Genomic DNA, 25,941 nt, shown 5'->3' on the forward strand with positions numbered 1-25,941 from the left:
AATAATAATAATAATAATAACAATAATACATTTGTTAGTAAAAAGCGCTTTCAAAGTGCTGTACATAAAGTTAAAATAATATAAATAAACACTTCAAAATAAGAGTGTTTAAGAATTCTAAAACTACTAAAGCTAAAGAAATGCTGTGATGAATTAACTTGATTATTTTTTTAATCAATTAACAGCACTAACTGTTATCAGAAGAAAACCTAACTCAGTTAAAGGTATGGATGATAATCTGCCTGCACCTCGAAAGCTGAGGCCAGGGGCATTACGTTTCAAGGTTGTCCATCCACCTCGGCCATTCTTACTTAATTGAAGACAAACAATCCTGTAAAAATGCTTTGAGATTTTTTGTTTTTCCCCCCAACGTTGGCATTTGGCCTCATGTTAATGCCTTGGTTGTGAATGTTATTTCCTAAGAATGTTTAAGGGCTTATCTTTAAATCTTGGAAAAATGTCTGCTTGAATTTAAGGATGAACACATTACATTTTTGAAAGAAAAGGTCAAAGTCACTCCTGTGTTTAAGGACCATTAACCCAAAAAACATTTTGAGAGACTTCTTTAAACTTTACACAAAAATCAATTTTGACTAAAAGAAGAACTATTTGATTTTGGAGGTCATATATCGGTTGAGGGCGACATGTAAAGATGTAGTGAATGTTATTTCATCCATAATTTTCCCTGGGATAACCTCTGAGCGAACAGATTGTGAATTTTAAATTGGCATCTTATTCCTGGAACTTCACACGGGCATTAAGAATAAATCTTGTTTTGGATTATCATCACACTATACCTAAATTTTGTAACAGGCCTACACAATCAAAACTGGAGCGCATATCTAGTTGAGTCTACTTTATGACACCCACAAGTTTAATAATAGAGACAATGGCATCTGAGTTCATGTGCGTGTCTCCACTTTTACAATCTTTACGCCTAGTTAGCTGGAGTAACTTTTGTCTTTATTTGAGCTGAATGGCTGGCAGCTATGAGATAATCACCTTCCTCTCTGTGCCCTGAAGCTGTGCCAGGCAGGCCTCAAGGCTTCCACCAGTGAGCCTGAGCTGCAATATGCAGACACATTACACACTTCATCACGCACACAAAATTTTCCACAAGGTGCAACAGTCATACATTTACAGCGCACAGTCAGACGCACACGTACACGCCCAGACAGCTTCTTCTCTCTCATTCGTTTTGAGTGTGTGCCCTCCACGGCAGCCGATGGAGATGCAAAGGAAACCGTGGAGCAGGGAGGCAACCACAGGGCGGTGTTTGGAGGAGACAGTTGTGTGTGAGTGTGTTTGAGGTGATGTGACATTTCTGGGCTGACATGAAGCGGCACTCTGCCCCCTCGCGCCTGAAGGGAGCTCCCGGGGAAAGACACTGATGGAGGTCTGGGGTCTCCGGGGGGGATTTTCATGGTGTGAACAAAAAGCCCTGTACTGCTGCAGGAGCGACCTGTAAAACACTAGCTGTCTCCTCCTTGCCTGCATAATGATTTTATGCTCTGGAACAGAAGACAACGTTAAGACATTTATTTGAGAAGTTTTAAGATATCCAAAGATAATTGTACTCAAGGTGATATGCAGAAATGATGTTTACTTTTCCACTAAAGCATGAAACTTGGTACACTTGTATATAAGGGTCCTGCTTATTTTCAGAAATGAAGGAAAAATGCCCCTGTGGCCTTTGTGGGGGCGATGTACTTTCTACCATAACAAACAAACTTTTTCTGCATCATGCATTATGTTCAATGCATTTTGTAGGCAAGGTTTTTAGGTTCATGATAAAGATAGCTGTATGCTCAATGGTCTCTGCGTTATCAGGGCTCATTTTGAGTAGTTTTAGCCTTTAAATGTGGACATAATAGGCCGTAAAACAATTCTAAGTTGGTATGAGTTCTAGTACAGGATTTAAAATGCCATATCTTCTCACAGAATCACGTAATTCACCATTTGTCTTAGACCTCTGCAAGAAAAGTATGATGTATTTGATAGACTTGTATTCACAGGAGCTCACATACTTGAAACTGCCTACTAATACTAGAATGTAGAACGTACAGCATGATGAATGTAATATGAAGTTTGACTGCAAGTCGCTTGTTGGTTATCAGTATGTAATGCCTTACTAAGCTGGTTTAAATCTTGGTAAATAAAAGTAAACAATAATAATGAAAATGGCTAACGCTGCTACAGTGCAGCATTCAATTATGGCCTGAAAAAGCTTACAAGCGATTCATCTAGATTTTTATGATCTTTTTAAATTTTTTTTGGTTTCTTTCTTCCCTTTATCTAAAGAGGAGGAGAGGGGGTAGTCAGAAACAGGGATGAGATAGTGGGGAATGACATGCAGGAAAGGAGCCACAGGCCACAACAGCTGAGTCTTTGATTCACATCACTGTACTGTAACCCGCACTTTTAAACATACGGACAACTGTGCCGTGCACCAGAGCACCGCGAGCGACCTTGTATTTAGAGCACTACGCCACACCACGCAGTCCTGATCAGCGTTCAGAGATCACGGGAGAACTTCAAGTTCACACAAGAATAGTATGTCAACAGCGGACTATTTTGTGACCCCTTGCTCTCGCTGAAGGATGAGACGTCATGTTGATATAGTGATGATTTACGATCCAGGCACTGTGTTGTATTTTGAAGGAACCAGATATTCTACGCTTTTCAGGCGCTGAAAATAGACCTGCAGCATATCCCCAGTGGAGCGTGGGCAGCGGAAATGCTATGTTAGACTAGAGAGGTAGCAATTTGCTCTGCAGTACGATTCATCGACAGATCGCGGTGCAGCCGCTGTTTATGGAAATTTCAGGTAAATGTTTCAAAATTAACGCTTATGCTAATAACGCTAATGCTGTTAATTTTGACCTTTGACCAGCTGCCGCTTTGAATTGACGGAAAAAGTACTTGAGGTAGCCGGGTCAGATGCATATTGCTGTTTTTTTTCTACATCAGTACAACATCCCTCAGATTTCTCATTTGCATGAAAACTGCATACAAAACTCTACAGACAACATTTTGGCCACATACTGACTCAAAACTGACTGACAAAAGGTGTCATGCTGTCATGAATGAGTGAAAATAGCACTTCACATTTTACCAGAGATGGATTCAGTAAAACATGAAATTAAGCATTAAATCAAGTATTTCTGTTGACAGTTAACTGAGTGCACATCATGAGTTCATGTTTAAACAGCAATTTATTTTACAAATTGATGTAAAAAGAATCTATTAGACATGTTAAAATGTCCAGATTACAAGTGGTTACAGTTCATATTTCTAATAATTTAAAAGCATCTTTCATGAGTTTATGTTTAGTTATTTTCTGGTCTGTTTTTGTCTGGTTGTTCCCGGTGTCTCATGTTGTTTTGTAATTTCCTTTCCTTGTGCAGGGTTCCTGCAGATCCTTGAAACATCTTAAAAAGTTCTGAATTTGATTTTTGAAATTGAGGGCTATAAAACTCTTTTTGCTTGTGAGAAGTCTAACAACATTTACAGTTTTTATTTATTTATTTGTGTTTTGTGAACATGCCTGTCAGGGTTCCCTATTATATGACTCACTGTGGTAGAGTAAGCCTTGTACTGTTGTGAAACAGTAGTCCAGCTCTGCGACCTACGACCTGTCAAGTTTCCCACCCAAAAATGTGTAAAGCCCACCCTCACTCTGACAGGTCTTCCCCAACACAAGTGTTATCCTCCCTTTTAACAAATCAAACTGTTTAGAATCAGCTCAGCAAAAACAGCAAAAATATGTAATGATGAAGATCATCAGATAAAATACATGCATCAAATAATAAAAATAGAAATAGTTTGGCTTATACCATTTAATATTTCATAAACAGTTCATTAAATCAGAAAATTCTGACCTGGTCCATTGTGCTGATAAAACTCACATGCCTTCTTTGTTTATTTATCTATTCATTTTACAGTATGCTGTGCAAAAAGTATTTGTTTTTCCTAGGTAATTCTGAAAGAGGTCCTAAGTCACTTTTTTTAATTGTGTAGGAACCCTGTTGTGATTTTCAGTGAATTTTAGCGTGTGCATTTCATGCTAAGTTCAGCGTTTTGTGCTTCCAGTTTTGTTTTTTAGTTCCCTTGTGTTTCTTTATAACGTTTCTTTGTTTGCTTACTGTTAGTTATCCCCCCCCCCCTTTTTTTTTGGCTCCCAGTGTTTTCCTGCTTCTTTGTGCTTATATCTGCCTTATGTGTGTGTGTGCATTATTTCTTTGTTGGTATACCGTCATTTAAACCTCCATTGTTCCTGCTCTCCTTGTGTAAAAATAGTTTTTCCCTAGTTTGTATTTCTAGTATTTAACGTTTTATTTTGGCATCATTTATTTGTCAGCCCTCCCTGTGTTCTGGTATTTTTCCTTGTGGTTGTTCTGTTCAGTTTCCTGTTTTATTCTGTAATCCTTGTCCCTTGTGTTTCATGTCTGGCCCTCAGATCGTGTAAAAGAAATTGTTAGGCCTGGGGTGTTTTAGACAAAAAAATGTCAGCACACATAAAAAAAGAATGAAAATAACAGACATTAATATGTTACACATGTTACATTAAACTTCTTTTTTATTTTTAAAATCAATCCGATCAAGACAATCTGATAAAATCAAGACCTGATCTTAAATATCAAATTTAGATTAATATTTAGGAATCTAGTCCTTTCAGTGCCAGTTATAGTGCAGAAAACCCTGATGTTTATAATGCTAAAACCAAAAAAATATATATTTTTTTAATATAATACATGCAAATTGGATTTCCTTGAAGGGGGCTATCACAGCCTTGATTAGGTTCATGTGCAACAACTCTGATCTTCATGCATTTGAAAAAATTTTTTTCCAGATTTTTATAAACTGTTACAAAAGTGCCCCCACAGGAAGTCATTTTAAAAAGCAGTGACTCCAGAATAAAAGTACTCAGCATAAGTTCCAAGACTGCAGGTCAGTGGAGCACTTGTGATCTGGTTAGCATTGCATATAATACAAATAAATCCAAGAAACAAAAAGACGCTAACTGAATCCTAATCAACCAGAAGTTAAAGGTTTTGTTTAACAATTTTCAAATTTACATTCATGTTAAAAAATAAAATAAATGTTGATAATTAACGATTAACAAATACAGGGATGGGTGCCCAGCACTCTTACCTGGAACCTTTAAAGATAAAATGACAAACAAAAACTTCTGTGTGATTTGTAATGATGCATCGCAAAACATGATACATCTTCACAGAGCAACTATTTCCTTTTTAGTCCTCCTTGTAGGCATTACTTAACGTCACCAGAGGCTGAGTTTGGCTACACTGTCCAGAGCTAAAATTGACAAATAGGCCTACATTATCTCATCACAGCAGACTTTTAACCTGGCACATCTTTCACAACTTAGAAACCTAGAGCAGTGAGCTGTCTATCAAAAATATGTTGATGGCTTTAGAAAACATTGAGAATATTTTAACACACATTGGTTTCTGATAGCAGTTTTCCTCAAACTACCTTACAGATCAGCCTCATCACTTTTCTCTCTCTCACACAGAACAGATGGCACAGTGATAATTGGATGGAAGGATAGATGCAAGGTAGGGAGAAACACAGCTCAGAAAATGACTGGTTCAATGTGGATATAGCTCTGGTTTTTAATTAAAAAACATGCAACTGTTGCCTGAGTGCTGGAAAGTTTGCAGCAGGTTCACTCCAAACTTTAGGAGCTGCATGTTTTATTTAGCTAACCTGACACTTAAGATGGATGTGTTTCACACATCCATCTGGAAAACCTTCAATACTAAGCATTTGGGAAAGGGCAGGGGATTTGAAAAAAAAAACTGTGATTGTGATTGTGAGTGTGAGTGTGATTGGATGAACGTTCTGTCCGCCCCATCTCTACGGGCCAATCAGAGCAACAAAATACGTGACGTAGCCACGACTGAGGTGCACGTGCGCAGGAATAACGCGAATCATGGCAACTATAGACATGTCAGTACACGACTTTTGTCGTTTCTGAAAAGAAAACAACTCACTGCTGTTCTTTGTTCTTCTATTAACAAAGAAATGTCGTCAAGTTCTGATAAAACTGGCGCTTTAGCAGCATCCACGCTAAGCTCTTCCGCCATAATTGCACCAGCCTCTTGTTGCTGCTTGATATGTCACAACTCCGCCGTTCCTGAGGGTACTGCCCCTCGTCGCTGATTGGTCCTGTCACTTTTTTAACCGGGCCCAAACGGTTCAGATGGGAGCTTTGCAACATGGATTCACCAGTGAGAAACAAGGAAACGGGCGTGTCCATCTGCTTTGCAAGATTATCATTTTGCTGGATCATGGCACTTTCTGGTAAACTGGACTGATCTGAAAACTGTCATTGAAAATACAGATTTATATATATATATATATATATTTTTTTTTTTGCATTGTTCTATTTCCTGTTTTCAATATGTGAAGGGGAATCTTATATTTAAAATAGAGAAAGCAGTAGAGTGAAGTTACATATTTCAAATATTTCTGTTCTAGCTGGGTGACATTTCTTTCATCAGCTGCAGTATGAAACAATGGGAACAGTGTGAAGACTCTGAACACTTTTGACTTTGATTAGCGTATTAATCCTGATCAGATAAACTGATTTCATACTCTATGCTTACAAATGTTTGTGCACCCATGGCAAACCTGAGAGCACATTAGCCACCCATGAAATAAATCCCAGCTTAGCTTCTGCTTAAACATACTAGGCTTTTATAAATGAGAATCAAACAGCAAGTGTTAAAAAATGAAGCCAATGTTGAAATACAAAAAACTCAAGTGTCCACTCGAGGCTGGCTGTAAAACACCCTCAAAGTCCCATTAACATCCACTTTAAAATATCCATCTAACAGCAGAGTCAAACGTGTTTCAGCCTGGTTAAAAAAAAGGGTTGTGTTTGAAATCTGGTTCATTTTGATACACGCAGATGGCTGATTTTAAAAAAATATTCACTTTTGGTTACATCATGGCTAAAGACCAGTGAAGACCACAGATCCATGATTAGATCTAGTGGTGGGTTGCTGAACAACATTCTGAAAACATGATAATCTTACCTCCAATTTCCACAAACAGTGAACACACCGCGAACCACTGACGAATCGTACTGCAGAGCAAATCTTGTCTCCTCTAGTCTATCAGAGCATTTCCACAGCCAGCGCTCCAGACCGGCAGCAGCGCGTGCCTGGACCGACACTTTGCTCTGCTTTGTTCGAGATAAGCTGCAGGTCTATTTTCAATACCAGCCGCTGCCAAACCGCGTCAATACCTGTCGATCTTCGATCAGAAAGAAGAGGAAGTCACAAGCGGAGAATATCCAGTTCTTTCAAAATACAACACAATGCACGGACTCCTGACCGTAAATCATCACTATATCAACATTATGTCTCATCTTGCAGCGAGAGCAAAGGGTCACAAAGGGGTCAGTGGTCACAGAGCTACAATGGCACCATTGATGAGGAAAAGTTAACTTTTGGGGATCTTTAGCCAAAGAATTTTGCATAAAACCACAGATCCTTTAGCAAACATTAACCTTTTAACTTCCTAATGTACTCACCCAATGGCAGAAGCAATAATATCATGGACTTATACTGGAGAAGATGATAAATTAAGCCCCAAAGGTAAGATAGTCCACTGTTGACATACGATTCCTGTGTAAACTCGCAGTTCCTCCGTGATCTCTTCCTGCTGATCAGGGCTGCGCGCTGCAGCGCTCTAGACTCGCTTCTAGTGGGCAATGTCGCTCGCCTTCGGTCGGACCAAACCCGCGGTGCTTCGGTGCACGGCACAGTCGTCTTATGTGGAAATTGTGAGTTAGAAGGACCCTGGAAATTGACCAAGAAGTACTTTTTTGGCTATTTAGAATAGCAGATTTCTAACCTTGCAAAGCATATGGACTGGCCAGACTCCCAGTCTATCATCAGGCAAATTCATATTGCAAAGCTTCAGTCTACAATGTTTAAGCCAGACAAACAGTTCAGACCAATCAGTATTATTTAAGGAGAAAAAGGCAGGACCTACAGGGGTTAAGTTGTACTGAAAGCTGATAGCAATGGCCACTGCCAGTGTAGCAGTTAGTTTGGATGTAGCTATTGAATAGCAGCAGTTTTATAAGAACCAGACCACATTTCTTTATGAAATAAATAAATGTCAAGATTAATTGCATTAATCACAATTATTGCACATTTATTTTTATTGTAATAAATTGCAGGCTTTGTTGTCACTTCTTAACACTTTGGTTAAACCACGTCATCTTCATCCTGCAGCCAGTGTTGTAAACTAGGTCCACCACTGCTCCTCAATGTTTCATTTCACTACAAAACCTCAGAGAGCACAACAGACAGGTCAAAAGTCATGTGAACCACTTGTTTTCAAACATTTACCTTTTTACTGCTCGCTTATTTTTTTTTCAGTTCGTAACAAGCTCCTTTTTCCAGGGTAAAGTTTGTGTTCAAATCTTCAATCTACCTATAAGAGCAGGCCTTTATCCAAACTGGAAGTCTCGTACCCTTAGCTGAAGACGGGTGAAAAATAAAAAATTACTGTGATTAAAAAGTTTACTCTTTTGACAGCCCTAAAAATAAAGAAATAAACAGCACTGAAAGTGTTTCATGGCAGAAAAGGTGTTTTTGCTTTTCTGCCAACCTGCTTCAGCATGTGTTTGCAATCTTTATGAGAGCGGGTTGATCGCACTGTACACTGGTTTTAAACAGTAGCTGCCAGCTCTGTAGTGATTAGCTCTGATTTATTAAAACAAGAGCAAAGAGCCACATGAAAAGCTTGCAGACAGAAGATGCCAATAGGCTTTGGCATGAATTTTAGCCAATGACAAGCTCCGCCCTTCGCACACTATGGCAGCTCCAGCCTGTACAGCTAAGGTTAGCACTGGAGCTGTGCATGGTTACAATCTCATTTTGTCTTGTCGCTCTGATTGGCCTGAATGTGACAGAAAGAGTGATTGTCCAATCATCTTCAGAGAATTTTTTTAAAAGTCCTGCCCTTACCAAATGCTTTATGGGAGGTTTCCCAGATGAATGTGAAATACATCCTAGCAACGGATAAGTCTATGGCTTGTGGGTTTGCAGATTTCCTGTTAGAGTTAGGATTTATATGTCCAAGAGGCTTTTTTTGCAGATCAAATTAAGCCGCAGTAACTCCTTAAATTTCATATTTTTGGTTTTTAAAAAAAGCTGTATGAGAACCTCTTTTTAAAAACTTTGAGGGTGGGTTATTGAGCCATTTTAGGCAAGTCTGTGACCCAACTAAAAATAATATAAAATAGTCATGCACATGCCTAATGTGATGGGTTTTGGGCCATGTTAGAGCTCCCAAAACTTCTTCTGATTCTTTTCAGCTGAGAAAGAGTCATAGTTCATGCATTCCAAGAGAGTCCTTCCAGTACTCTGGCCCTATTAAGGGATATAGTTCCTAAAAGTCCACTTTATGGGATAAAGGAAACCCCATCTACAGGACTGACTACAGGCCTGCATCCCTGCTCCAGACACTTTCTGCTTTTCCTCAGCTGTCCTACCCAATAAAATTTCAGTGATCTACAGACCCAAAAACTGCAGAACTTGAACCAAATGTCAGAGAAAAGCAGATCTTTGAAGAACTTAATGTGAGAGTAAATCGTGCTGTAGTGTAGCCTACACCTTTCTGCAGCCATGCTTCACACTCACAGAGGGTAATTCATCACTGCTAATTACCTAACTTAATCTTGGCACTGTGTCCAATGAGAAAGCATGTTTATCGGTGTGTGTGTGGGTGTAGGATAGAGGGAGAAAGCGTACAGCTGCATGTAAAGGCGTGACAGTTGAGCAGCTTTTACTCGCTGAAAGCAAAACTCCACCCTGAATTTAAATTTCATACACTTTAATCCCCCAGTTGGAGCATTTAATTCACAGCGAACTTTCTCCATAGTTGGTATCTTTCCACTCAAACTTGCAGTGCATTAAGAGAAAAGTAAAAAGGGGCAGGCTATGTCTCTGAATCTGCAGTGGACGGTCAAAAGAGAATAAAAATAAGCAGACAGAGGGAGCTGACAGACAGAATAATTGAGCACTACAAGCGACAGGAAGCAGCACCTTCCATTTAAACTAATCCAGCTTAAAGCAAACAGTAAACAGGCACATAGGAAGTGATTAGCCTGAGTAAAACTATCAATCATATGTCCCCACACACAGGCACACACTACATAATAAAAGGGTTATGCAGAGATGTGAGAAAGCAGCGACCATAGTCACCCTAGGAGGGGATTTGGTTTCATGGATGAGGCAGCTGAAGATATTTCATGCAACATAATGCCAGAGCTGTTGCCCGCCCCCTGCATCCCCCCTCCTCCCACACCTCTCCTCTCCCTCATCCACAGCACACACAGACATGAGATACTTTTTTTCAGCCATGACAATTTTTTTTCCTGTTGGTTGAAAAAGAAGGAGCCTGCAGGCCGTGTTGTTGTGGCCAACCTTGTGGGTGCACGAGAAAAGAAACGTGGGTATCACTTACACAAATGGCCTGCATGAATGTACCAGAGCCAGACAAAATATAGAATCTGAGCCGCTGTGGCAGAGAAAGCCTTTCCTGTGTTTGTGATGCTGGAACATGTGAATTCTGCGGAGGGGTGAAGGAGGTATCCAACATGGCTTATTTGCTTCTGACTGCAATTTAAGTATGCAATTTTTGGGGTTTCTTTGGCTCTAAATTTGTGCAAGACTGATGACCTTGGTTTAAGCCGTCTGCACATAACTGTTAATCTAATGAATGGATTTAGAAAAGAAGTTTTACCTGAATTGTGCTAATATATTCTTTCTAAATGAAAGTGAAAGGACATTCATCTAACTGGAAATTACTCGAGAGATTGGCAACGCTGCAACAATGTTAACCACAAAATTGGACTTCTCGAAGATTCTGCTGGATTGCAGAGTCTCGGTAATATTTTCAAATTAACATAGCAAATCATGTAACCTGTTAGAGCATGGCACACACTGAAAGATTTTTAAAATCTGAGAATGTAGGAGACCCAACACATAATGACCAATAAAAACCAGCTGACCAACATAGCACAACACACACTAACAGATTCTGTTCAACGAAAACCACATTCTCAAAACTGGAACTCTGGCACAGTCAAATCCGGCTTTAAAGTAAGTTAAATGTGGCTAGCTGTTAACTTCCTGGTACATCTGACTGTCCAGCTCCTCTCCTTGTCAGATGGATAATGGGTTGTTTTACACAATTATGTTGTTGCCATAAATCAACAAGTTGGCCCTTCATTTCTGACCACCATCTAACTTTATATTTACAGTTGTAACCACAGCTGTATTTGTTGTGCTTCCTCCTGCAGTCAGCTTGCTTCCTGATTGGTCATCGTTCCATTCCCTCTCACAACCCTGCTCAGCTGTCCTTGGTGCTCACATCCCACAACAGGATTTCTTATCAGAAATATTAACAATGTTTTATATTTATGATTTCAAGTGGGAGCTGCTCTCTTTGTCTTCCAAGCAGAAAGAGGAGGTTGAAGTCACTTTTAACACACCTTATAACACCGGTAAGTTTGGCTGTTGATCTTCAGTGCCATTGGTGACAAAATCGACATGGTTAGATTGTGGGGTGTGCCCCGCTTATGGCACATGGTGCATTAAAGTCACCAACACTCTGCTGATTCAACAGCTGAAGAACTTCCACTAGCATTAATGTAAGCACAAAAACTGTGCAGTGGGAGCTTCATGGAATGGGTCCAATGGCAAGCGTCCAGTGGAGTGGTCTAAAGAACACTGACAATGGACTGTGGAGCAGTGGAAACATGTTTGATTTTAGCGGTGGGAATCTCTAGGCACCTCACAATTCAATTTGATTACAATTCATAGGGCTAAGATCTGATTCTTAATCGATTACTGCATTTTGATGCACTTGGGGTTTTTGTTGCATTTCTGTTGTTCTCACAGTCAAACATAATACAAACATTACATTTATGTTTAGAAAAAAGAGATAATTAAATTTCCACTATCCTCCAATGGAAGATGTGTGTAAACTGGAAATTTACAACTGCACTGAACCAAAGGTAGCAGCATCATTTCCTTTTAACATATTTGAAATTACAAACATAAAAATGTCCTTTTTCACTGATGAACAACTAGTAATCTAAACCTTGCTGTCACACGCTGTGTGTCAGAGTTCCACTTTTTTGTTCCTGTTATCCTGAAGTATCAAATATTTAAATTTTTATCTATTATCGGTTATTGGAATTTATAAATCAATTCAGAATCTTTCACTTCCGACCATGATGCATCTAAGAATAGATTTTTTTCTCCCACCTCTAGTTCTGTTGCACACTCTTCGTTGGCAGTCAGATGAGTGAATATAAGTTTGGGGACTGCTGGGGAAAGTTACCTGCCTGACCGCACTGTGCCAACTGTGACTTTTGATGGAGGAAGGATAATGGTATGGGACTGTTTTTCAGGGTTTGGGCTAGGCCCCTTATCTCAAGAGAAGGACAATCTTACTGTTTTAGCATACCAAGACACTTTGGACAATGCTACTCTTCAAACTTCGTAGCAACAGTTTGAGGAAGGCCCAGTCCAATATGACTGTACCTCAGTGCACAAAGGACTATAAAGACATGGTGTGATGAGTTTGGTGTGGAAGAACTTGGCCTACATAGAGCCCTGACCGCAACCCCACTAAGCCTCTTTTGGATAAAGTGACTGCAAGCCAGGCCTTCTTCTCTAACAATCTCATAAATGCAGAATGAAAGAGCACAAATTTCCATAAAAACACTGCAAAATTGTGCAGAAAGTCTTCCAAGAAGGGGAGGCTGATGTAGCTGCGAAAGGGGGGAGAACTCCATATTAAAGTCTGAATACCTTTGTCCATTAAGTGTATATCTATTTAGCATATATGTATATTTTTATTGAGAATTATTACAGCAAATATTTCTTATTTCACATCAACAGAAGACAAAGCAGTCAGCAACTAATGATTTCAATTGTCCACAGTGTCTAATCTCCTTTTATGCTTTCATTTTTGATTAAATATCATAAATCATAATGTTGAGGCAATAAAAAATAATGATTACAAAAAGAAGAAGAAGAATTTTTAGGGAGAAGGGAAAATCTCTGCATCATTTTCAAAGGTGTGATTTAAACAAAAGCTACACAAGGGGGGTGATTTGTCTAATTTTATTGTTAAGTTGACTGATTTTATGAACTAAGTGAGTTTGAAGTGTAAGACTGTTAACTTCAAAATAAATATGTACACAATTACAAGATTTTTAAACTCTGGGGTGTAGTGGTAGTATCACACTATGAGTCTAATACAGTAAAGGATTTTTTCTGTCTGATATGATCTGGCTTTGAAATTCTGAATTTCCAGCAGCTCTAACTGACATGAAGGCTGTCAGCAGGGTGAGAGAACAGCCTTTGAAATGTCTAACAAAAAGTCTGAGGTTTATTAAAGAGGAGAGTGTAGAGAATTGGAAAGAGCCTTTGTATTTATTTTTCACACATTTTTTTCTCCACACCTTCATGTACCTTAACTGCCATCCACATTTATTCCAGCTCCAATCTTCACAAAAAGTCAGCCATAAAGTCAGAGCATGATGTAGGCTTAATAAGAATTAGACGTCTGCTATGCTCAAACTATAACTGCTCTTTTCAAGTTTTCTAAAAGAATTTTCATGTTCTAGAAAGAAATTTAAGAGTAAGAAAATTCATACAAATCAGTAACCCCATACTATTTAAATACAAACCTTTTGTGTGCAGTGATTTCTAATTGTAAATAAAGCAAATGATCTCGCCTCCACATTCAGAGTCACCTTTCCAACCTTTAAACTCTGATACATGTAAAAATGCAGATGAAGTTAATCGCTGCTTGTTGGTTATTTTATGCAATTAGGTATTCTTTAACTTTATATACGTGTACATGTGGCTCACCGTTGTTGCACTAAATAAATAAATAATAATAGAATAAGTAAGGCCCATCTTTATCTGTTTGAAAGCACACGGAACCTTATTTCACATACCTAGATTCTGAATATCAAAATCCAATTCAAAAAGTAAGGGCGTTGTGTAAAATGGAAAAAAAGAAGGCAAGATTTTGCAAATCTCATTAACTGTTTTTTTTTGTTGTTGTTGTTCACAAGACAGCATAAACATAATTTCAGATGTGCAAACTGAATTTGATGACAGCAAAACATCTCAAAAAAGTATGGGGCAACAAAAGGCTGGAAAAGTAAGCGGTACTAATGAAATAAGCTGGAGGAACATTATGCAGCTTATTAGATAGATTGGCAACAGGTTAGTTAGATAAAGATTGTGGAACAATTTCAGAAATTCCTTCTCAATGTAAAACTGCAGGCTCTCAGGCACAACTGCATTAAAAACAGGTAAGATTCTGGACTGGAAATCTCTGCATGGGCTCAGGAATACTCACAGAAATCATTGTCTACACAGTTCACTATGCTATCCACAATACTCTAAAGCTCATTTAAAAAGGGCTGGGGCAAAATGAAAAACTGTTCTGTGGTCAGATTCATCTAAATTCAAAGCTCTTTTTGTAAACCAATTTACGCCATGTCCAACACACTGAAGAGGAGAGGAACCATCTAGCTTGTTATCAGTGCGCAGTTGGCAAAGATGAGCAAGGACAGTTGAGTAGCTTGAATCCTACATAAGACAAGAATGGGACAACATTCCTCACCCAGAACTCCAGTAACTGATCTCCTCACTTCTCAAACATTTACAGCCTGTTGTTGAAAGAAGAGAGGATGCTACACAATAATAAACATGGTCCTGTCTCTATTTTTTTATTTGTGTTGCTGCTATTAAATTCAAAAGCAGCTAAAATTTTTCATGAAATGGTTAATTGTCTCAGTTTCAACATCTGATGTTGTTTCTGTTTTATTGTGAATAAAACATGGGTCAATGAGATTTGCAAATCACGGCATCCTGTTTTTATTTACATTTCACACAGCAACCCAAAATTTTTAGGTTGGCATTTTAGTTTCGGAGTATTTTTCTTCATATGTCCTCTGGGAGGAAGATGAAAATAGTTCACCTGTAAAGTGTGAAAACAATGCTGCAAAACAGTGTACATTTTAGGACATCCTCAGGCCTCAGAGTGAGGTGTCAGGTGTCATATGAAAAAGTATCAGGTCTCAGGAAAAAAGGCGTCAGGAAAAGAGGCATCACATCTCAGGAAAAAAGCGTCAGGTCTCAGGAAAAAAGACGTCAGGAAAAAAGGCATCAGGTCTCAGGAAAAAGGCATTAGGTCTCAGGAAAAAAGGTCTCAGGAAAAAGGTTTATTTTTCAAGAGACCTGATTCCTTTTTTCCTGTTGCCCTTTTTCCTAAAACCTGATCATGAGACCTGATGTGCATTTTCCGAGATACAGTATACATTTTAGGACATCCTCAGGTCTCAGAGTGAGTTGTCAGGTGTCATATGAAGAAGCATCAGGTCTCAGGAAAAAAGGCATCAGGTCTCAGGAATAAAGCGTCTCAGTTTCAACATCTGATGTTGTTTCTGTTTTATTGTGAATAAAACATGGGTCTATGAGATTTGAAAATCACAGCATCCTGTTTTTATTTACATTTCACACAGCAACCCAACATTTTTAGGTTGGCATTTTAGTTTTGGAATAATTTTTCTCATATTTCCTTTGGGAAGAAGATGAAAATAGTTCACCTGTAAAGTGTGAAAACAATGCTGCAATACAGTGTACATTTTAGGACATCCTCAGGCCTCAGAGTGAGTTGTCAGGTGTCATATGAAGAAGCATCAGGTCCCAGGAAAAAAGGCGCCAGGAAAAAGGCATCACGTCTCAGGAAAAAAGGCATCAGGAAAAAGGCATTAGGTCTCAAGAAAAAAGGTCTCAGGAAAAAAAGGTTTATTTTTCAAGAGACCTGTCGCCTTTTTCCCTGAGGCCCTTTTTCCTAAAACCTGATCATGAGACCTGATGTGCATTTTCCGAGATACAGTGTACATTTTAGGACATCCTCAGGTCTCGGAGTGAGGTGTCAGATGTCACATGAAGAAGCATCACGTCTCAGGAAAAAAGGCATCAGGTCTCAGGAAAAAAGCGTACGGTCTCAGGGAAAACAGTGTGCTTTTTTTCCTGAAACAAAGCGTCAGGCCTCAGGAAAAAATGCATCAGGAATAAATGTGTCAGGAAAAAAGGCACCAGAAAAAAAGGCGACAGGTCTCAGAATAAAATGCATCAGGCGAAAGGCATCAGATCTCAGCTAAAAAGGTATCAGGAATACAGGTGTTTTCTGGAGACCTGACACCTTTTTTCCTGACACCTTTTTTCCTGACGCCTTTTTTCCTGAGACATGAAGCTTTTTCATGACACCTGACAACTCACTTCGAGACCTGAGGATGTCCTTAAATGTACACTGTACTGATATTATAAATCCCTTCCAAGCTTTGTAATAAACGACACCTTCTTTTAACATTGAAAGACTTTTTTATAAGATTTGGATGAAAGCGTGCTCTGCTTGCTGTGCTTGTGCATGCACAACAGCAAGTGCTTGTTTTTAAACAGTCGGCAAAGACACTGTATACCCCAGGAAAATAAGGGTAAGGTTTGACAGTATCAAATATGAATACCACCCAATCTTGTTTAGGCTGTTATGGTGGGGTGGATGTGATATCCTTTTATGGGGCTCACAGATCCTTGTAGCGCCCCTGCAAATAACATAACTTTTGTTCCTGACCTCATGTGGAGCTCAGACATCAAAATAAAACCCATTCAAAGGTTTGTTTTGATCTGACATGAAGCTTTGTAAATTGTCAATCATTCTCCCATGAGCTTTCAACATGTCACAGTCTTCTTGTCACATAGGACAGATCATCTGTCATCGCTTCAACATTTAGCAAGATGAAAACTACAAACTTACTCTAAAGGTAAATGAGCTCAAATGTTCAGGTAGAAAATGAAAAACAAACAGTATGAGTTACAGTACATTAGACGCAAGGCTCAGCTTGATTCTCATGCTTTGGGAAAAAGTGTCAGAAAACAAAAGAAGTTGGATCTCACTAACTGAAATGAACAGACATACTCTAAGTGCACCCCGTCTTTGTTCCTGTGCCAGTGCAGTGCTTAAAACGTGATTATGTTCAGATGAATAACTGACTTCAGGACAGACAAGCAGGAGAGTAAAACACATCATACTCACAGCGTAATTCCTTACATATCCCAGCTTTGGTACAAGACAGAAAGGAGATTGTTTAACTACAGTCATAAAGAGGAAAATAAGAACACAACAACAACTTTGATTTCTGCTGCCTTCAATTTATTCACAGCACTGACCGAGTCATTTAAGAGATGATTGCCTGGAGGTGTAGTAAAAGCCCAGATTTCTTCTTAATGGTTGCTGGCTGAATTTAGCATTTTGTATTCAAGTCAGAAGAGAAAAGTAATGAAGGGGGTTTTTAAGTTGACATTTTTAAAAAGAAGATTTTTAGTTATTTGACTTTTTGGATGTCTTGAGTCATAATAATTACTGAAGCTAACCGATAAAAAAATAACTCCTGCTCACTTTATAAAGACGATCAAAATGCCATGAACAATTGGGCTCTGTCAGAGGCAGACGTTAATGTGCGTTTTATAAGAGCTTAACACATGATGTAACATTTCATAGCCGACATTTTGGGCTGCCTGCATGCCGGGTTTCAGAGCAGTTTGTGGAAATATTCACAATCTCATAGCATGTATGAACATGGACAACAATCTCCCTTTTATACGTGTCAGTCATCACAAAATTTAGACTTATGCATAAATTGAAAGTGGTGTTCATATTGATATAAAATGTGTTAAAGTTCTTCTATGGATGATTACTTTAAACACTATGATGCTTGATGGGATGGCTGTTCCCAGTTTGTCTATCACACTGTCCCGAACAAATAAACCAAAAATAGACAAGAATTTTTATTCGTCCTGCTCCGCATCAGTTTGGTGCATGCAGTCACAAAATGAATATATGCAATAACATCCAATAAAGATGGCACAGCGGAGCTACGACATCTTATCCCTTTACTTCTCTGTAGGGGCGCGAGATGGGACGATTTTAGATTGTGAAGAAATAGATCTATAGATACATACTAAAACTGATTTGTCATTGAATCGTCTCTAGTACTTATAGCTCTGTGCTCCCTCACCCCTCTCCTTCTGCTTCCTGAGACAGCGATGATTCATAGCAACAAATGAAACTGACACTTAAGATTTAATCCTGAAAAAAAACAAAAAAAACTTACTGGCCTAATGGCCTATTTCTAAACTGTCAATGTGCAAAAAGACCTTTGCATGTCAGAATAAAGGAGTCGCAAGTGGAACTTTATAATATCAAAGTTGTTATTGACGGAGGGAGGTGGCAAAGTACAAGCTCCAGCTGATTGTTATTAATGGGAATGCTAAGAATCCACACCATTGATATTTGCGTTGGCCATTTTGTTTATTATTATTCTTCCGCACCGGCTATCTCCTCCTCATACTTTGTCGTATCAGCACCGTTTAAACTTTTAAAAAATCAGTTTCTTTGTCATTCAACTGCTATGACTTTTCTCATTTCTAACTTTTCTCATTTTTAAAATATAGCTATTTTCATACTATTATGAGCCATTGAATGCAATTTTCAGATACTTCTAGGCCAAAATCAGCTATTTTTATGCTATTTTCAGCTATTTCAAGGCCACTTTCAATATTTTTAGGCTATTTTCAGCTTTTATAGGCTACTTTCAGCTATTTTTATCCTTTTTTGAGCTATTGAATGCCGTTTTCAGCTACTCTTACGCCATTTTATGCTATTTTTATGCTATTTTCTGCTCTTTTTGAGCTTCTGGCTATTTTCAGCAGTTCTTCCACAATTCAGCTCTCAGCATCTCCACGCAATTTCAGCTGAAATTGCAATTTTGATGTAGTTAAAAATGCTTTAAACAGTACAATCATTGATTTTCATGTATCTATTTAGCCTACATGTATGCTGTTGCGTGATCTCAGTCTGCCTCTCCCTTTTGTCTCCTTCACTATGAGCAGCAGGTATGAGTGTGACATTGAAGTCACTGCTCCATGAATAAATGCCCGTACTTCTTTGTGAATACAAATCAAGATTACATTGGAATAAATATAAAATGTCATACTAAAGTACTGTCACTACTTTACTGTATGACCATGTGTCTCAGATTGATCCTATTCTGGGTTCCCGGTGGGTACTCCGGCTTCCTCCCCCCACCAAGCATGCTGGTTAGGTGGTTAATTGATGGCTCTAAATTTGCCGTAGGTGGGAGTGTACCTGGTTGTTTGGCTCTGTAAGTCAGTCCTATGATTGACTGGCGACTGGATGTAGTTCAATCATTATGTTCTGGATTTCAGGCATGAAAATTCAGATTTTAGTCATACATTGAAGGCTGTTTTTAAACAGCGTGATGACTGAGAGTGAAAAGGGGGGCATCTGTGTCCATGTAAATACCTCCATACATAAAATGAAAAAAAAAAACAAAAAAACAAAAACTAAGTTGATTGTTTAACCTCTCTGTTCCATGTATTAGACATAGACATACCAGACAGGTCTAGCATGATTTTTGTTTTTTTGTTTTTTTTAAATACAACACTGATAGCTGATGTTGCTAAGTTAGGTTCCTTTGCTTCCTCTGTTAGGTAGTTGACAACCTAATCCAAAACAGCTCCACTTTCCCTGAAATAAACTGATACAACTTCTTAGGCTGCCCTTTAGATGAAATACAATAATGCTGCTCAGTAGAGACAATCACTCTGTTAGATTGAATTTGGAAATAATGTTACCTCATTAAGTCTTAACCTTTAGGCATACTGCCATAGAAACAGTTGTTTTTCCTGGTCTTCAGTGAGAAGGAGTTCTGTCAGGGCTGTAAACTTCAATTTATACATCATATCTTCAATCCTTGTGTTAAATTAATACACGTTTTATAATTTACCAGTAAAAGCCCAACTTAAGTAGATCTACCTAACCTACCACCTTATTTCAACACATTTTTAACTTGTCCTAAGTGAAAGAAAAAATCTACACCATTTCACATAGAAATTGTTTCACTCAAACTCTGCCCTGTCACAAAACAAGCTTTGGATTCATGCATTATTGAATGTGCAATAAAGATGTGTTTTGATACGATTTCTCTGTCTTCAGTGCTGCTGTCACAATATCAGATTTTTGAACTAAAAAAAAGAAAGTTTGCTCAGGCAACGCATTACCATAGATTAACATTATGGGCATTCAGGTACCAAGTGACTGCACTCTATCATGTTGGTTCACACTATGCATTAAAAATATGTCTTCAGTGGCAACTTGATATTGGGATACACTTGACTGCATGGAAACAACAGCCCAAACATCCTCCCCATGGCTCTCCTGCTGTGTGCAGTGAGGCTGATGGCAAAAAGAATGAATGAAGGAGAACTAGCCACAAGCTAAGAGGCTAGCTTTAACAGTTTTTCTATCTCATGTTGTCTTAAACATGTTTTCAAAGGACGCAGTGAGATGCTACGAAACAAATGAATCTTGTGGGGTTAGACTGAAATGACAACTCAATGAAAGACAACAAGTTATGAGGGAGTTGTGATGTGTCACTGGCAGACAGGCTGCTTCTAAGAGCTGGCCCCGTTTTTGTGTTGTTGTTGTTTTAAAGATATACAAAGGCAAAATGGTTCCAAGTTATAAACCATCTGGGAGCCAGAAATTTGCTCCTATCACTGAGCTGAGCCCCCCAAAAAAGTCTGGATCTCCCAAAAAGAAGTGACACTTAAATTTGTAACTAGTGTAGCTATGTTAGCTTTAGCCAAAGCTAACAAAGCTTAAGCGAGCCACTGTTCATGTTACTGCTTGAAATACACATATGGGCATAATTTAACCCCAGAGTGTGGACGACAGGTAACAAGGGAATCATGATGCTTCATTGAAGACGGGCTGGTTCTAAGATCTAGCTCTTTTTATACACCACAGGAGTTAGCCCTTTTTTGTTGTTATTGTTGTTTTAAGATTTAAAAAGGCAAAATGGATCCAAAATAGATCCACTTGGTATCTGAATGCCCGAATAGAGATAGAAATCTCTGTTAATGATTGTCTAAACAGGATGTTTGATATGATTCAAGTAAAAATAGAAATGATTTTGATACCTGTGTCTTTACCAAAGCTATACTGGGTATAGTATCAGGATTCTAATTAACACAAAATGCAAGCAAACTCTCGCACACGCTCTAAATTGCACACGTATGCTGTTTCAGTTCTGAAATGTTGCCAAGTCATTTATGCAATGTAGAAAATTGTGTCTCTCTTTCAATTGCAGCAGCTTTGGTTACAAATTTGAATGAAGATCTTATTTTTTTCAAAAGCTACAGTACTTCACAATATTACCGATAATCAAAACAATAAGGATTGTATCAGTTTAAAAACCAGGTTACAAAAGCAGCCTATCAAATCATCAACCATAGAATGGAAGCATATGATAATCTTTCCAGAAATTAAAATTTTAAGCTCATAGATTTGATTCTAATCTTCTCCTTTAGGACTCATTAATTATCCTCACATGCAGTTGTCAGGGGATTTGTGACACACTGTATCTGCCGTATCTGCCAAGCCTTTCAAAGATCTTTTGTCAAAGTATCAGGCTGATGAGATGTGAGCACTTTTACCTTGTTTCTCTTAAAATAGGCTCTGCGGCAGGCGGCAAAGCACTTCTCACTGCAGAAGCTCTTCAGCTCACTCCCCATGCTCAGTGAATAGCGTTTGACTCCGACCTTCTGGCACCAGGCACACATGATCTGCACATTAGATGCATCTTCATCTGGAAAGAAAATACACAGAAAGTTAGGACGCAGAATGGGCTTATTGTTTGGATAAATGAGATGTAAAAACTATGTCTTTATTAAATACATCCATACAGTTTAAAATTTCCTCTTAATGCTGTTGTCTGGTTTGCTTATAGCCAAACTCATAGGAAGAACTTATAAAGATCATAGCAAAATATTCACTCTACAAATATGTAAAGAAAACATTCCCTGTAGTCTGTAAAGTGTGATGTGTGGGCTAGAGAAGAACTCCGATTTCATGTTTTAATTTGCAGTTTTTCTTGTTGAGACAGTCACATAGATCCAGAATAAAAGTACAAAAAATATCTATAAAAACAGTTAAATCTGTAGTCCTTGGTGATGATAATTACGTGAGAATATTTCTGCACATTTTCGTTAAAGCTGGTTGTTTAATTGCCTGACCTGTGTAGAAGGTTGGCCTCTTTACATTGATTGATCAAAAGAAATCATCTTTCAAAAATTCAATTAAAAAAGTGCCCCCACATCTTTCTGACCTTATACATTTCTGCACAAAAACATTCATTTCTTTCACTGTAATTACATTTCTCTATTTCTCTATTTCTCATGTTTTTACCTAGCGACATCTTCTGTGGTTGAAAACTGAATCAATGCAGAAGGGCAGAAATGTGCAGGTACTCTTGTCTCCCCTTGAGGCTGGTTCAAGAATAATTTAGTTTGTAATAGTTCAGGTCTAAAGGTACACACTGTACCGGGGCTGAATTTTTTTCATAACTTGTTTGTTTTAGTCTCAAGAAGAATACAACATATGCATTACCAGGGGAATGACAGATATGTGAAAGCCAGCAGGGTGTAGCTGTTTGTCAGGAGGCTAAAGGACCGCCTCAGCGTCCTCTTGTAGCCTTTTAGTTGAACCCCCTTCAGTGACCAAATGGCTGACATCACTCAGACTTTATCTGATACTTTATACAGTCTTTGGTTTTCACTGGGGATGTGTGCAATGAGAAATCCTACAAAGAAGCTTAGCATAAGTTCATGTAGGACACAGCAGTCATACGCCCAGCTGACAACCAACCAATCCCAATTATTGCCTCCCAGCTTCCACAGCCAATCACAGCTCTTTCACTCAACACAGTGGTGTATTTAAATATGGGTGTATTTAAATATGACGTACTTCTCACTAGTCCCTGCCTGCATTGATGCTGATGCACCACTCTGCTGCTGCTGCTGCCAAAGCTTGACCTCCTCCAACCCAGCCTCCTCCTTTATAGAATAAAGCATGCTGCACCCTCACATTTAGCCTAGATTTATGCTACTATGGATAAATTGCTTTTGAACTAATTTTATTGTATTTAATACGAATTGTCAAAAATGTAGCTATCTATATGGGGGTTTCTCGCCATGCGCTCCCTGGAAAGTCAAAGCATGCTGCTTGACTAACCAAGGGAGCTTCTTTTGAGCAGAGCCTTCTTCACCAGGTTAAAAAGTATATCCGTTTTGCCATAAAAAGTTTAAATATGTGATGAGAGTGTTTCTGAATGAACTATGACTTACAGTCATGAGTATAAGTTTAGTAAGTAAGCCTTTTTGCCCATAACATACAGTGCTTAACAAATTTATTAGACCACCCTAACCATAACCAAAGTAAGGTTTATGTCACAACTGCCCTAAATTAACAGCATTGGTAATGACCAAAATCATTTTTTATGTTTCTGCAATGGTTAATACACCAATATGTAGAAGCTCTTTAACCAAAATGATATTTTTAATGCTAAAATATAATCGTTATTGTTATCCATGAATTTTCAAATTTACTGATTTACAAAAAACCCTGAAAAAAACAGTAAAGCACATTATTATTTCTTGATAAATATGTCAAATTATAGTTATTTACTTGCATTCCTGAAGAGAAAAATGAGTTTTAGTGCTTGAATGTTATGCTTGATTCATTTCTGACTTCTCAGAGAAGCCCAGTGAGCCGGCTCAAATTTGGGTGAATTCAGTCTGAAATTCCTCATTCCTGTTCAAAATGGTAAAACTTGGAGAGCTCAGTGAAAATGAAAGAGTCCGCATTAAAGCACTTCATGATGCTGGATGGTCTTTGAGACAAATATGACAGGTGGTCTAACAAATTTGTTAAGCACTGTACCTGGAAACCACTGGCAGTTTTTCAGGCCCGTGGGACATCCACTGCACGACCAGGGACTCGTGCATCCTACTACCTGCCTGGAAGAAACCCTAGTTCATGTTTAATCACAGCATCCACCTCTTTCTCCGTCCTAAAGGTGTAGATGTCACATTTTTTCTACAGATAATTTTTCTATGCCCCTGGCAATATGCAATACATCCAGAGAACTACCAGTGTTGTGTCTAGCGACAGACCAATATGGATTATTGGGGGTCAACGCTAACACTGATATTACAGAATACAAAAGTCAGATCACCAATGTAGCCGCCAGTTAAATTTTTTACATACATTGTTTTGATTATTTAATACATAAAAGAAATAGCTGCTCCTGATCCCTTGAATATAGTTTGGACATGTATTACAAAGATATAAATTGAAGGCAGAACATTTTACTATTTTCAAATATTTTTATTGATTAAAAATAACTATCATGTGCAAAATGACAGTAACCTCTGGGAAATAGAGATGTTGTTAATGCTGTGCATTACATTTCACAGATGCGTCTCATAAAGTTTTCAGTGAGTGTATTTACAAATGATGAATATATCATTATCTGTAACAGGTAAGTGTATAATCACTGTCATAAAACTCACTGGTAAAACATGATTTGAAAATATCACTGTGAGATATCGTACCATTATATTAATTGTGTCCTCAGTGACTCAGCTAAAGTTTATAGCTAGCTAATGTTAAGCTAGCTAATCCTAGCTTTAGCCTGCTAACGTTGGCAGATAAGCGTGACCGACACAAGGAGTCACGTCATGACTCATGGACAGTTTGGTTGAATAGAAACAGCAAACTTGTGGTGTTATTGTTAATTTCAAAAACTAGGTATAAACTTACCATTGAGGCACACCATTCTCTTAAACAAATCTGAAGCTTAGCCAAGCTGCTGTAGCAGTTAGGAGGATCTATCATGAAAGGAGTCAGAGCGCCCTCTACTGGATAAATAATGAACACAGACAACATGTCTGAGAAAAACCAAGTCACATGCAGGGTTCAATTGTACTCGGAACTCGGATAAATCCAACCTCCGAATCGGACAAGTGAAATAGAACGGTCCTTGAGCTCGGGACTCCGACTTGGGAGTTCAGGTAGGATCCAAGCAGCCCGAGTCGTTCGGAATGACGTAGCAAAATGGCTTTGCACACAGTGAGAGTCACTTTCTCCTCAACTTTTACTTTTATGTGTCGTCTAATTTAGCATTTGTGTTACTACAGTACAGGCCTCTGCACAGCCCGTATAAGTTCAATGATGCATGCAGGATTCCCTTGCGGGTGCGTTCAAGTCATATATGACATTTTTCTTTCTCTCTCTTCCTCAAGTAGCCAATATATTTCCCCAACAGTAATTTTTGACCCTCAAAAAACATCAACACAAACATCAGCTTACTGCGGCTGGCCATGTTTTCCGAGCTTATGCAATGAAACGTATTTTCCTCGGAAGTTGGAATTTCCAACCCGGATCTTTCCAAGTTCCGAGTACAATTGAAAGCAGCATTATTCCCTGCATTGTTATTATTAGTCAAAATAAAAGTGTTAATATTGGCGTCAATCAGCCAACTTTTGGCCAATAGCGATTATTTTTGATAGGCTATATTGCCTGATTAAATCAGAGTAATAGGTCAGGTCCTACTGTGTCAATCCATCTTCCCATTTGATGATACCCGCAGGTGTCTAACCATATCTATGCCTTTCTTCAGCTTCAGTTTTTGGCCAAAATTTGCCTAAAATTTGGCTTCTGTCATGAAGCTACAATAGGTACTCACCATCGTGTCAAGCTAGGAGGAGAAGAATCCTTTCCTCTAGCGTGCAAAGCTAAATATGCAATGATTTTAATCAGATGCTAATGCTTAAAAGCTGTATTGTCCTCTATTTAATTATCACTACCTTTAATTATTATTACGTGAATTTTTGTCTTTAATTAATTAACTTATCAGAATACAGTTGT

At 38.4% G+C, this 25,941-nt stretch overlaps 1 protein-coding gene across 1 annotated transcript in view; it reads right to left on the reverse strand.

The window, feature by feature from the left end:
- sobpa (sine oculis binding protein homolog (Drosophila) a) overlaps positions 1–25,941 on the reverse strand; it is a 96,865-nt gene that overhangs the window by 31,592 nt on the left and 39,332 nt on the right. Inside the window, exons 4-5 of the mRNA XM_041813384.1 lie at positions 21,669–21,820; positions 17,185–17,208 (exon numbers count right to left, since the gene is read on the reverse strand). Of these exons, the coding sequence (XP_041669318.1) occupies positions 17,185–17,208; positions 21,669–21,820 (176 nt within the window). The remainder of the gene's footprint in view (positions 1–17,184; positions 17,209–21,668; positions 21,821–25,941) is intronic.

The sequence above is a fragment of the Cheilinus undulatus genome, linkage group 18 (genome assembly GCF_018320785.1).
Source record: "Cheilinus undulatus linkage group 18, ASM1832078v1, whole genome shotgun sequence".
Classification (NCBI taxonomy): domain Eukaryota; kingdom Metazoa; phylum Chordata; class Actinopteri; order Labriformes; family Labridae; genus Cheilinus; species Cheilinus undulatus.